The sequence below is a fragment of the Talpa occidentalis genome, unplaced genomic scaffold (assembly GCF_014898055.3).
Source record: "Talpa occidentalis isolate TD23 unplaced genomic scaffold, MPIMG_talOcc4v2.1 talOcc4.16, whole genome shotgun sequence".
Classification (NCBI taxonomy): Eukaryota; Metazoa; Chordata; class Mammalia; order Eulipotyphla; family Talpidae; genus Talpa; species Talpa occidentalis.
In genome coordinates this window covers 17,230,392-17,244,823 of record NW_023601653.1, presented here as the reverse complement: position 1 = coordinate 17,244,823, position 14,432 = coordinate 17,230,392, and the positions used below count along the sequence as shown (strand labels likewise).

Here is a 14,432-nt window from a genome sequence, read left to right as displayed (position 1 = left end):
AGCTACCATAACATTTACAGTAGTTCTATAGCTTGTCATAATGTAGTTGAGTTTCTCAGGCTGTTTACTAAGAAGGTCAAAGAACTTTCTGGTAATATAGGTTTGTAATGGTTCCAAGGACTGTTGTCTTGTATCCATGAAATCATAAATATTTGTATTTGGAGAGTGCATTTGTTAAAATGATATTTGTTTACTTAATATTTAAACTTTATTTGTTTAAGAGATTGATTTTTACCGAACAAATGAGATAATTTAGCTTCACCAACTTTATTTTGTAGCTTCTCTAGACTCTAACTGGTTGCCTGAATTTTTTCTAAAGATTTATTTTCTTTATCTATGCTTACAAGAACTGGGGTACAGGCCAGAGGTGCGGAGTGGTGAGCAAATTCACCAGAGAGTAGGGAGCAGAACAGGAAGATCTACTGAAATACACCGCTGAGGGGAGCAGTGGGCAAAACAGGAGAGGTCTGCTGTGCCATATGAGTCAGCTCCCTTGCCAGAGATCTATCTCAGCTGCAGTGGCTGGCGATAGCTTCATAGCACGGAGACTTAACCCCTTGCGCCACCAGGGAGGCCCGATTTTTATTTTCTTCTCTTGCCCTTCCACATTTCAAAAAACTGAGTAAAACCTTCCCCCCAAAGAATCTGTGGTGCTGGCTTCTCACACAGCAACTATAAACTTTCAAGAGCATTCTTGATTGGAAATTTAGGATGGTGAAAGTGATGGGAACATAAATGCATCTTGTACACATCTCTAAAGAGGTAAACAGATGAGAGTGTTCCTGGACCCCTCCTTACCCCATTCCCTTTTTAACTTTGCTCTCATTGTGGCCTCATAGCGAAGAAAACAGACACACTGGGAGATGTCCACATTGGATTTGCTTCCTGGGATAATCCACTCTGTTCTGGTGAGTCCCAGAAATTTCTCTACGCCCCTGCTAAGGCATCCCCTCTTAAATTCTTTTACTCTCTCTGCTGATTAAGTGATTGGCCCCTGTAGGGTAGAGAATACCAAAACTCTGATAAAATAATACACACTGAAGGGAATATCAAGATGCTGTGGTTACAGTTTGACCTAAGAAGACTTAGGTCTTCTGCTTGTGATAGAAAAGGCCTGAAAGTGTCCAAATAGCTTCAGGAGTTTCACATTCTGGCTGCTATGGCACTTTGTTGTGTGTAGAGCAATGTCTGCATGAGTCTCAGGGAGAGAAAACTAAATCTGTATTGCCAGACAATCTGTTAGCATTTCTAACCCTCCCTCACGGTTCTCAGAACTCGAGTAGAATTTCCTGAGAAAATGCCACTTCAGTGTTATTGTAATTTTAAATACAAAAAATTTTAGTTGTTAAGATAATCCAAAACCTTAATTAAGTGTAATGAAAACATGAATATGCTAATATATTCATGAAAACATAAATATGCTAATATATACAAATCGGTTGGACCAGATAATATCAACCAAATTAGAAAGAATTTTGTGCAGTCCCATATTAACATGTTTTTATTGTTCACTATATAATGAGGGCTCCCAATATTCTGAATCATTTGTCTTCTCATTTGGGGGAGGGACAGTGAAGGCAAACTAAAGATTGTTCAAACTAACCTCTTAAAGCCTCCTTATACCACTCAACTTACTTTCTCTCTTATCCTTCCAAAATGGGAAATGGACTGTTTCATCATTCTCTCTTTTCTACTGCATTATCATTATACACCTCCGTCATTTCCACTGATCCCATCAAATATTTCTACATTCTTTGTTCTTGTTTATCTGTCTCTTCTCTTGAAGACATGATTGTGTCAGAATGGATAGAATACAGTAAAGCCAAGACCTGGCCATTTGGAAATAGCATTCCAGATTGTCTTGTCCCTCTACAGTGCCCTGGGCAATGCATTATAAACTAGCCTGTTTGTGTAAGAATGAATGCCTCCGGGGAGGAATCAGTCCACCCCATGGCATCTCTGGAAACAGCTGAAGTTAATTTTCAGTTGAGTTTTCACAAGTCTCTTTGCAAGTGTTTTGCCTTCAATGATGAGGGAAATGCAGTTTAATTTATTATGGATAATCGCATACACTATTATCTGTACCACTTTGCCCAAAGAAACCCAGCCCAACATAGTAACACCAGAACAATTCTTTACCTCCTATTTTCCCTTGACAGATAAAGAAAACAGAACCATCTGCCAGAAAGAAAGCAGAGCTGATCTCTGCTGCCCTTAGATGCCATCTGGCTGTGGTCTTTCCTGAGTTTATTTGGCCCAAGGACAAAGCCCATTTATTTCAGATGGGTCAACACTGTCACCCAGTGGACAGACAGCTAGGAGGCTGAGGCCTCACCTTGCTCCTGCCTGGACAGCGAGTATTTGAATAGGAACATGTTTGTTTTATATGACCACAATAATTGTTACTATTCTTTTACAGGGAACGGAGTAGAAGGAACACTGCTGACAAGCCTTTGATTTGAGTGTCACGAATAAGCACAATTGAGGGATGACATATATTTTTATTGTGCTGGTGCTATTTTCGTTGTTGTTTTAACTACCAGGTAGGGTGTTTAACTACCAATTTAACTTCTTAAATTCATGGGAAGCACAGATTATAAACCAACCAAGCATGTCTGCTGAGACTCACAGGATCAAGTGGCCAGGTGGGAGCAGGGTTGGTATTTGATTGCTTGCCAGTTCTGTGGGAAGACTTTCCTAGGGCAGAGTAAGACAAATTTTTCATTGTTCACAGTGACAGCGTATTTTGAAAACTGAGAATAGATGTTTTTGTGCCCATGTGGATTGAAACCTGAGGAAGTGATTCACTTTACTGTAATGAAATCAATGAATGAACTACTCTTGCTTTATCTATATGTTTCTTGAAAGACATGAACAGAGGCAGCCTCTACCTCATCTATTTGTCCTGAGTCCCTTTCTCTTAACTAAACTGTCCTCTGACACTTGTAACAAACCAATTTATTTTCACATTAAGGCAAGAGGTTCTTGGTCTAAGCCTTTCTTGCTAATGTATCTTTACATTTGTTGCTTCCTCCCGGTTACAATTCCTAAACATGTTGAAGGTATTTATCTGGCATCACTTTACACTTCTAAAAAAATGATTTGAAATGTTACTTATTTTATATACCATGTCTAATAAATGAATGATTCATGGTAACCCAGTAAGATGAATAACTTCTTTTGATGTAGATAAAATTTTTCTACGTTCAGGCCAGCTGACCTTGACTAGTCTTTCTATTTGAAAATCCAAATGAGTTTATAAGGAATATAATATCTTAGGGTGTTTTGATCTCTATAGAGGAAATAATATTAAACAAACCACAAGAACTTGTTCTTTGTTACCACAGAATTAAGTATAAGGCAACTTCCCATATTTATAGATCAATGTTTGATGGTTCTTAGGAAAAATACTCTCATTGATATTTGTGGTTCTAATCCTACAAGTTAATGTGGTTTTTGAAAATATTTCATTGAAATGCCAAGTTGTTTTATTGAAGTAGTTCATACTGGATTGCCTAAACTCTACTTTGAAGTATATAGCAAAGAAAGGCCTGTACTAAAAAAAAGATCATGTTTATGAGAATGACTGAGCTTCTAAGCAATGCAAGAATATTCTGTAGGCCAAAGTAGGGGAGGGATATAGGGAGCTAGCTATTCTTTATCTTGATTAAGAGAATTCTTAATAGGGAACATGAGCTATACACATCTTCACCTCAAACTCTTCCCTTGTACATTATATATAAAAAGTTACATAATTACACAGAAATGGAATTTCTTCAACAGCCAGTTTCACCAAAATAATGACTAATTTTCAGAGAATATATGTTTAAGTTCAAAAATACAGAAGGCAAAGTAAAAGTCACAGTTAGGAGTTAAATGGTTTTCTAACTAACAGTCTCATCATCATATCCAATAATTTAGCCATAGAGTTCACTTCCTGGGAAAGTTACCAAGATCATCATAATCTCTCTAAAAAAAAAGTCTTGATTCTTAGCTTTCTTTCGAGCATGATTGATACACAGGGGAATCAAAGACCAAAACAGACATCACTGAAATGCCCAATTTCTATATCACAAGAGAACTCTACATATTGGCTTTATTCTCTGTTGGAATATTCAATACTAAAGAATATTCTTACCGCTATCCTCAAATGGTACAGTGCAATACTAAGTTTCATAACTAGACAATAACTGAAACACTAAGTAAGACAAATCAGTGATTGAATATTCATAATAAATAGGTATCTTTAAGTAGCCTTTTGACCTACTGGGAGTGAAACTTCACCTTGTGGGAACTCTTGGAAAGTTTTGGTTAAAAGCAAAGTTTCCATTCATTGTGAGAAAATCTGGCTTTGAGTTCTACCCCCACCATTTGCTAACTCCTGGACTTTGAACAAGTTACTTACTCTAAATTTCATTTTCTACTGCTATTTTCAGGGGTAATACTAACAGCAAACCCCTGGATTGCTGTGGGATTTAAGTAAGAAACTACACATGAATAATTTAACACAAACCTCAACAAATATTAGTGTTGGCATTATCATACAATGACAGCAGTCATACTTATTCCTCAATGCAATTTTTACAAAAGACCTCTAGACTAGCAGATGAAATCATGGAATTTTTTTTTTAGCTAAAAGTGTCCTGAGAAATCATCCAGCCCATTGCTTCTCATTAAAATTATCCAGGGAAATGTAAAAAAAAAAAAGTTATACCCTAACATAGCCAGACAAAAGAAGATTTATTGTATGAATCTTTTTAGATGAAATTCTAGAAAAGCCAAACCCAATAAGTAGTAACAAAGCACATCAGTTGTTGCCTGGGGATAACAGTGGAAGGACTGACAGCTAACGGACTGAAGGAAACTTTTGGGGGTTTTGGCAATGATTTCTTTCTTGATGGTGGAAGTGGTTACACAAGTACATATACATACTTGTCAAAAATCATGGGCACGGGGGCCTCCCCTGGTGGCGCAGCGGTTGCTGGGCTGTGAAGCGGCCCACAGCCTCTGCAGTGCCGGTTCGATCCCCGGCCACTGGGTGAGGGTCCCACATGGTGCACAGACCTCTCCTGCCGTGCCCGCTGCTCCCCTCAGCAATGTACTTCGGTCCTGCTGCCTGTTCTGCTCCCCGCTCTGGCTCTGGTGAATCCTCTCACCCTCCCATGCTTCTGACTGTACCCAGTGCTTGTATAAATAAAAAAATAAATCTTTAAAAAAAAAAAAATCATGGGCACTGTACACTTAAAGTCAGTGCATTATTATATTACATGTGAAAGATACCATAACAAAGTTGAAGTAAAGAGAATATTGATGCTGGGTCTCACCCACAGAAATTCTAATTTAATTTTGGGGAAGGCCCAGGAATCAATATTTTTTCATGCACCAAAGGAATAAGCCAGGATTGAGAGGCCTAATCTGATCCAATTCTCTCCTCTTCCAGATGGAGTGGATCTTCTCCAGGCCCTAGGAAGGGCTGCAGCACACGTGTGTGTGTGTGTTTGTGTGTGTCCTCAGCACTGGATACTGTACTGGCTCAGAACAGACATTCAATAAACATTTGTTGAATTGAAAAATGGGTGGGAGTGAAAATTTATTAAGTGTCCCTGATGTGCCAGGAATGAAGATAAACATTTTACGTGTATTAGCTCACTGAATTTTTACAGTTTTGAGGAGGTTATGAAGGTGCCCAAATCAGACCATTCCAAGATTTTCAGAACTGGTCTCAAGACACCCCACTCTGGCATGCAGAGTATTTTGAGCTAAGAGTAATGAAATCCTGTGAGGCTGAGGAGACATTTCTTCCCTAAGGCCTTACCTAAGCGCTTCGCCATTCCCTAGCTGAGGAAGAGATTTTTATGTCCTAAGCTTCTGCCCTTTAACTAATGGGAGTAATTACTGCTCCCCCTTTATGTCCTGGAAGAAAGGCTGTAGATTGGATAGTCTTATCTAATTACAGGTTTATCAGTGAATACGTCCTCCTAAGAATCTCTTTACTCTCAGAGTAATCTTTACTCTCAGTGGAGATGAGGTAGCGCCCTCATGTCTGCTATGTGAAGTCTCCTTCTCTTTCTCCTTGATGCCCCTGGACTCTAAATGCAGGATAAATGTCCCTAGTCCACTTCACTATTCTTTAAGAATTTACATTGTTGTAAATTCTGTGTGTTATTAAATTGATTTTTCCCTTGCTAACCCTCTGATGCTGTTTTGATTACTCGTCCAGTCTAAGAAGAACCCAGAGAATTATAGGATGATTTATATTGCTCCCTGAGAGTTACCTTTTCCCCTTGGTAAGGGAGAAGACAGACTGAGAGAGGCTTAGTAACTGCCCAAGGTCACACAGCAAGCAAGCAGTAGAACAAAATTTGGACTCAGGTCTACTTTCAAAGATCATACTTTCTTTGCCATACTAGATTGTCTTGTGATGGTTATTCTCTTTGGTGGTAAATTATGAATATTTTGTATCCTTCCCTCAATTAGGTTTTAAATTTTTTTTTAAGAATTATTTATTTGTTTATACAAGAACCGGGGTAGAAGCCAGATTAGTGGGACGGTGAGAGAATTCACCAGAGACAGAGCGGGGAACAGAATAGGCAGACTGACTGAAATAAGCTGCTGAGGGGAGCAATGGGCGATACAGGAGAGGTCTGCCGCACCATGTGGGACCTTCCCTGGCCGCCCGGGATCGAACCGGTGCTGCAGAGGCTGTGGACAGCTTCACAGTGCTGCACTCAACCACCTGTGCCACCAGGGGAGGCCCAGGTTTTAAGTTTCTTAATGGCAAGAATTACATATTAGCATTTATAATCTCATATGATGAGATTTGGATGATTTGACCACTTAGCAGAGAATGCAATTTTTAACTTTTCTAGACTAATCATAAGGATAACCCAATAGTTATAAGATCTATTATAACCTGCAATTCTAGGAAGACCTGGAGTCAGCGGGTACTGCAGAAGGTTGTGATGGACGTGTTTCTGTATTCTTTCTAGCTTTGTGCACTCTGAATGATATTCATATCATGCAAGGACCATACCCAGCAGTCGGTTAAGAGTCCTATATCTCAAAGCACATACCAAAAATATCCCTGGAATGACATTGTGCCTTTGAACCAGAAGTGAACATTTGTTGCCAGTAAATCTAGATGCATGGATGGTGCTGTATTTGAGCAAGCGAAAGGAATCCGAACGACTCTTTAAAAGAAAGAAAGAAAATATTGGAATGACATGAAATCCCAGGTAATGAATCTTTTCCTCCATTCAATAGTATTTATAACTTTGAAGCAAAAAATTCTAGACTCTATCCCTATCATCCCATTAGAAATGTTGCTGTAAGCTCACCAAAGACCTCATTGCCAAAGCCTGTGGACAGTTTGAAGTTTATCACTTGACTGTTTTATGACATTTGAAAACTATTCAAAAGTTCCTCCTTTTCAAACTCTCTCTGGCTTCTGTGGGCTCACTCCCTTACGTTTTCTTCCCATTTCTCTCTCTAGAGTCTGTCATGCACAACGATCCCTCTGTATCTATTGTTCTAAAATCTCCCATCTTCCTGCCTGCCAGTGATTCTCTTCACACTTGAGTAACCCCCACTTTCCACTACTCTTTCCGTCTGCCAAATGTCTTCCAAAGTTGGTGCTCTTCTCTGAGATCTCGACCTATAGGTTGCATCACCTACTTCTTCATTGTCTTCACTCCAAGGTCTTACAGGTATCTCCAACTCAACCTGTCCAATCTGAATGTTTCACCTTTGTCCGCAAACATTCTTAGAGTGGATTAAGGATGGCTATAAGTTCTTTACTACTCTACCCACCAAGGGTTAGGGGTCTATTTCCATTCCCCTTGAATCTGAGCTGGCCCTGTGACTGCCTTTGACTGATAACATACTGGGTAACATTTTAAATAAAGATTTATTTTATTAATTTATGCATACAAGAGCTGGGGTGTAGGTCAGAGATACAGGGAGTGGGAGGATTTACTAGAGACAGAGTGGGGAGCAGAACAGGCAGATTGACTGAAATACACTGCTGAGGGGAGCAGCGGGCCAACAGCCATAATGTAGCACCTCAACTATACACTCCCCTCAGCAGTGTATTTCAGTCAATCTGCCTGTTCTGCTCCCCACTCTGTCTCTGGTGGATCCTCTTACCCCTTCCCCCGTACCCCAGCTCTTGTATGCAAAAATAATTAAATCTTTTTTAAAAATGGTGCTGCCATTGTTCTAATTGTGCAAAGGAGAATCTGGGAGACAACCTTCTCATTCAGACAAGAGGCTGGGAGACTTTTCTCCTTATTAAATGTATCAAGTATTATAGAGTTTTGTTTCTAAATCACATTCAGCATTCTATTTCATTCCCACTGTCACTACCAGATTGAGAAGGGGCAGAAGGGAGCTTGTTCAGGCTTGGAAATATTTTAGATCTTGACCAGGTTGGTGGTTATGCAATGGCATACATAGGAGGAAATTCATTAAGCTATATACTCCTAAGATTTGTGACCTCCTAAGATATATGACAGTCAGAGCTTAAAAAAATGGGTCTGTGTGGGAGTTCTTTCTGAGGCCGAGGAAATGTATTAAGATACAACGTACATGTAAATGTTATTCTACCATTTATTTTTATATACAGGACACTCACCTGAGTGCAAGGCATGCTTCTAGCTCTGTTCAGTTCCCTGTACACTTTGGTCACTTCCTTTACATTTTTGCCCTTATCCTTCACCGAGAACACACAGACTATAATGATCTGATCCACCGAGGATAGCAGGTTGCTTATAAGGTAGTCATACTCCAGGTCTGTCACTTCAGGGATGCTGTAAGCACTACATCGGCATGTGTCCCCTTCTTTCCCGCATAATGCCCTCCTTAGCACCACAGGACAAACCAAGTGGGATGTATCCTTGCTCTCAATGGGAAGAAGGCACCTAGAAATGCGATGGTTAGAAATCACATTTAAAGAACTGAAAAGACAGAAAGAACATCACTTTAAAAAATATCAAAGTTTTGGGCCTCCCCGGTGGTGCAGCGGTTGAGCGCTGGGTTGTGAGGCTGCCCACAGCCTCTGTAGCGCCTGTTCAATCCCGGGCTGCTCCCCGGCCACTGGAGGAGGGTCCCGCATGGCGCGCAGACCTCTCCTGCCGCCCGCTGCTCCCCTCAGCAGTGTACTTCGGTCCTTCTGCCTGCTCTGCTCCCCGCTCTGGCTCTGGTGAATTCTCTCACCCTCCCGCGCTTCTGACTGTACCCAGTGCTTGTATAAACAAACAAACAAACAAACAAATAAATAATACATGCCTCTTTAAAAAAAAAATCAAAGTTTTAACTGAAGCTTTGTAACCTTTCTAGATACTCTTAAATATGACAATTAAACTGAGGCAATGGTGGGTGGGAGAGAGTAGGATGGCAGAGTGGGGAAGAAGGGACCCAGTGGAACATGGTGGGGAATTATTTGGGCACTGGTGATGGGCAGGGTGTGAAAATATACATTTCTAGAGGTTTAAACCTATAACTCCCGGTTCTCCATGGTGGCGCAACGGGTCAAGAAGCAGCCTATGAATCTGTCCGCAGCCTCTGCAGCAGGAGTTCGATCCCTTGGCTGGCCAGGGAGCAACCCACATGGCGCAGCAGACCTCTCCTGACTTGCCCGCTGCTCCCCTCAGCAGTGTATTTCATCAGTCTGCCTGTTCTGTTCCCCACTCTGTCTCTGGTGAATCCTCTCACAACCCCCCATGCCACATCTCTCGCCTGTACCCCAGCTCTTGTATGCATAAATAAATGAATCTTTAAAATAAAATAAAATAAAACCTGGCCTAATTAAAAAAAAAACCTATAACTCCCAAAGCAGATACAATGACATAAACATACTTTACCTTAATAAACAAAATGTAAAAAAAAAATAAACATTTGAAAAGCATGCTCACAGACATGCATTCATAGATAAATAAAAAGTATCTAGAAGAGTATCTTTTATTATGATTAAAATATTCAATGTTGGCTTCCTTATGTTTGTTAAAGTCATGCTTTTCAAAATGTCTTGATGCCTTTGCTATGAAGAAAAACATTTCTACAAAATGATATTATATAATATATATTTACTTGTCAAAAGAAACTGGATATATGCAAATATAATACATTATATTTGCTTTAATGTCCCACTGGAACCATTTTCAATGTCTTGTTTTCCAGTATAATGTTATTTTCTCAGTATAATGCTTGTTAGTGAATTTATATATAGGTCAACTTAGAAATGGATCTTCTTTTATGGAAAGAGAGGCAAATAACTCTCAAAAAAATATTGTTGCTCTGAGGTTTCACAGAAAAAAAAAAATTCCCAGAAGAAACTAAAGAAACAAAAGTTATGGTTTGGGAATAAATTCAGCATAAATAAATGCAAATAAAAGTGAAGAAGAAAAATTCAAAGTGGCTTCTAATAGCTAGAAGTGTTATTGAGAAGACCTGGTATTCCCCTAACTTTTAAAAAATATTTCTATTCAGGGCCTCCCTGGTGGTGCAAGGGGTTAAGCACCGCACTATGAAGCAATCTACAGCCTCTCAGCACGAGTTCGATCCCTGGCCAGGGAGAAACCCACATGGCGCAGCAGACCTCTCCTGTCTTGCCCGCTGCTCCCCTCAGCAGTGTATTTCAGTCTGCCTGTTCTGTTCCCCACTCTGTCTCTGGTGAATCCTCTCACCACCCGCATCTCTGGCCTGTACCCCAGTTCTTGTATGCATAATAAATCTTTAAAAAAATATTTCTATTTCAAATAGCTCACAGACCAATTGTTAGGAGGCTGAACTGGTTTCGTTCCTGACTCTCCTCCCCACCAACTTTGCCTTTCTATTCTCTCCAGATAAGTCAGCACCTTCTATCATGATGTACATTTGAAGTTAACATTACCAATGCAACCTTTAAAATTAAGTTTATTGAATAAAGGTGAGAAGAGCAGTAAACAGACAAAAAAAAAAAAAAGGATCTACCTAAACTCTAAAATTCATGTATTCATAAACTTCAGTAACTGTTTAGTTTTCACATACAGAGATTAGTGCACAAAAAAATACTGGTAGCATAGTAATGTTTGGATATCTGGAAATGCTGAAAGAAATGAACAGCTGCATAAAGACATTATCTTTTTACCTATAGGTTCATTAACAAACCAATGCTGTTTCCACAGGAGACACATTTTATTTTTTCAAAAGATTTGTTTATTTACTTATGCATAGAATGGGGTGTAGGCCAGAGGTGAGCAGGGTGAGAGGATTCACCAGAGACAGAGTGGAGAGCAGAACAGGTAGATTTACTGAAATACACTGCTAAGGGGAGCAGCAGGGGCAACAGGAGAGATCAGCTGTGCCATATGTAGGTTAGCCCCTGGCCAGGGTCTAACTCAGGTGATAGCACTGAGACTTAACCCCTATGCCACCAGAGAGGCCTTAGGACACATTCTAGTTCCAGTGTTTCCTTTTAGGCAAAAAGCAAGTTGCCACCTTCTTAGTGATGGTTCAAAGTCACTACTGATGGGGTTGAACAACAGTTACAAATTTAAATATTACTTCATTTATAGAACTGTTCATTCTATTAGGTAGTATGCAACATGCTTCAAAGAATAAGAATGGAATTTTAAAAGCCCTGATTCTAATGAAATGTGATTGGAGAAAAATAGCAGCTTCTGTGCAAGATGATGTAATATTTTGTATAGAATACTGTTGAGGTTTAGCAGCCTATGAATAAAAGCACGTATTCACTTCAGGAACTCACTTTGAGTGCTGTCTACATATGTGCTATATGAACAAAAGAAATAAAATCGGCCACAATGTGAGGCAACACCTTCAGTTTTACCTACTACCTTGGTCTCTGAATAACAACTGACAGGCAGGCCAGTATTCATATGTCCTCGCCCTCATTTTATGCTTTGTTTATAATTTTTAGGAAATGCACCTTTTAAATCATGACATTTGCAGTAGACACTGGTGAACCTTTTTGGCTGAATACCAGGATTCGTTTCCACCTTTACTATTCTTAATGGGATCCCAGTTCCATCTGGTATCTGCCAGACCCATTTCTCTCAGGAGAGCTGCACAAGCAGGCAGGGCAACCAATAACTTCTGGCCTTAATTTACCACCAGTGAACACAGAGTCATGGGATTAGGTTTTAAACAGGTCTACTGAAGGGGTGAAAACAAATGGAATCAACTCTTGGCTGATTCAAATTCCTCTGTATCCTTTTAGTCATAAATGCTTGGAGATTAGGCTTGAATCTAAGCATATGAAACTTTCCCAGTTTTAGAATTTTTTTATTTTTTACAGATTGCATATAAGTGGCAACACCTTAGCCCAGCCTGCTTGGAAAGAACTCATGTTAACAACAATGTAAGGCCTTGCTCAGCATTGGTAGGCGGATGGCCTGAGACACCTACCTAAAACTCTTTAAACATATGCTGAGCTGTGAGTTATTTAGACAAACGATGAGGTGCTTACCTGAAGGACGACTTGCCGGCTGAGCTCTTCTGCTTGCGATGGCGAGGTGAAGGCTTAGAGGCACCCTTCAATTTTAGGAAGGTACTTCGATATCGCTGATACTCCTTAGCCTCATCTTTTTCCTTTGCACTTTGTTTCACTTTTTGTTTCCTGACCACTTTCTGTAGAAACTTGGGCATTTTGCAAATATGCATTAACTCTATTCCTGAAATGTAAACACAGTATATTTCACTGAAAACCCTAGTAGCCAAGGTATCTGTAGGCTGAGCTGTGTGGGTTAAATTGGTTGCAATAATCTGGATATTCCTTCACTCATTCACAGAAATGGCTTTCTGTCAGTTCTTTATTTTAAATGCACTCTTGATCTGCTCAGAGGATATACAATATCTGTGTATAAACAAGAGAAAATTCTAGGTTGTTAACAAATTGAATCCATATGAGTTTGTGTCACCTATGGCAGGTAGTGTGACAAGGACATTTAATACATTGTCCTATTGATGTAAGTGAACTTGTGAGGTGACTGCTCTTATTTCTTTGATATCACAGTTCTCCCAAATAGAAAGAAGTGGAACCAGGCTTTGAACAGGGCTTTTTGTTGCCGAATACTATGCTTTGGCCATGCTATCGACCAGTGCATCCTAATCTTTTTTCATCAAATAAAAAACTGTAAACTGTAAAGCCCTACACATGTAATAGGCAACATGATATACATGCGTATTAAAAAAAAAAAAAAGATGATGTATTTGCATGGCATATTGTGGTAGTTATTAGAATGCTTGCAGGTGGAATTAATTATCCCAGGGATTCAATCTCCCCGCTATAGCTAGGTTGCCCTGAGGGCTAAGGATTTCCATCTTTCAGTTCCTGTATAAATTTTCTGTGGTCCGTCCTTTGGGAAGTGTGTTACATACCATGGTGGGTAGCAAATTACTTCCTCAAATGGATAAGCTTGCCTTTTGGATTTAGCATAAAGTCAATCTTCGTCATTCACAGATTCCGTATTTATGCATTTGCCTGCCCCCTAAAATTTGTTTGTAACCTAAATCAATTTCTGCAGCACTTTCATAGTCATTTGCAGATGCATGTGGAGCAGTAAAAATTTATGTTGCATCACACATGTTCCCAGTTGAGCTTGATCAAGGCAATGCTTCTCTTTCTTGTTCCAGCTCTATAAAAAATTGTCTGCTTTTTGCACTCTAGTGTTTTGCATACCTCTGTCCTTTCTGTTGGTGATTTGCTGTTTAAGATGGCCTACAAGTGTAGTACTGAGTGCTGTCTAGTGTTTCATAGAACAAGAAGGTGTGCTATGGCTTGTGGAAAAAAAACACATGGGTTTAGCATGTAGTACCTGTGTTTAAACAGGTGTTTTATAACATGAGTTTAGGCATGAATTATAGTGCTGTTGGTCATGGTTTCAATGTCTTTAAACACAGGGGATGGTGGTGATGGTACATGGGTGAATTGGTGCAGGAAATTCTATGGCACCTGAGGGGAAAAAAGCAAACATTGTTCAAAAATGAACAATGATGTAAAGTATTTATAAATAAATTAATTTTAAAAATAAACACACAAAAATAAATATTGATTGGTTGACAAAAATAAAGTGACCAGAGGCTTGTAAGAAACTCATCCTATATTTCTCCAATGAGCAAAGGTTAAATATTTATTAATTCAGTGTTTGCAGAGACTTTATAGAGCTATTACCATGAATAATGAAAATCAACTATGTTATGTCACCAGTCAAGAACTGAAACAGTGATAAGCTCTGTATTTAAACACCAACTATGAGTTGATGTACTAGTAGCATATTCTAATCTGAGGACACAGACTCCCTTCTCAAAACAGCAAATGAACAAAAGATATTAACAAGGATTGAGGGTTTTTTGGTGGGGAGGTGAAGGGTGGATGGTTGAGAGGTAGGAGTATTTTCTGATCCAAAAAATGAATAGGAAAGCAATTCCCTTTA

General features: G+C 39.4%; 1 protein-coding gene across 2 annotated transcripts in view; it reads right to left on the bottom strand.

Annotated features, from left to right (window-relative positions):
- LOC119247419 (uncharacterized protein C3orf20-like) overlaps positions 1–14,432 on the bottom strand; it is a 65,174-nt gene that overhangs the window by 10,765 nt on the left and 39,977 nt on the right. Inside the window, exons 14-16 of one of the 2 annotated variants that reach the window (XM_037513849.2) lie at positions 12,467–12,671; positions 8,633–8,918; positions 7,074–7,190 (exon numbers count right to left, since the gene is read on the bottom strand). In XM_037513849.2, coding sequence (XP_037369746.1) covers positions 7,074–7,190; positions 8,633–8,918; positions 12,467–12,671 — 608 coding nt within the window. The remainder of the gene's footprint in view (positions 1–7,073; positions 7,191–8,632; positions 8,919–12,466; positions 12,672–14,432) is intronic. The other variant, XM_037513850.2, reaches the window with a different exon arrangement.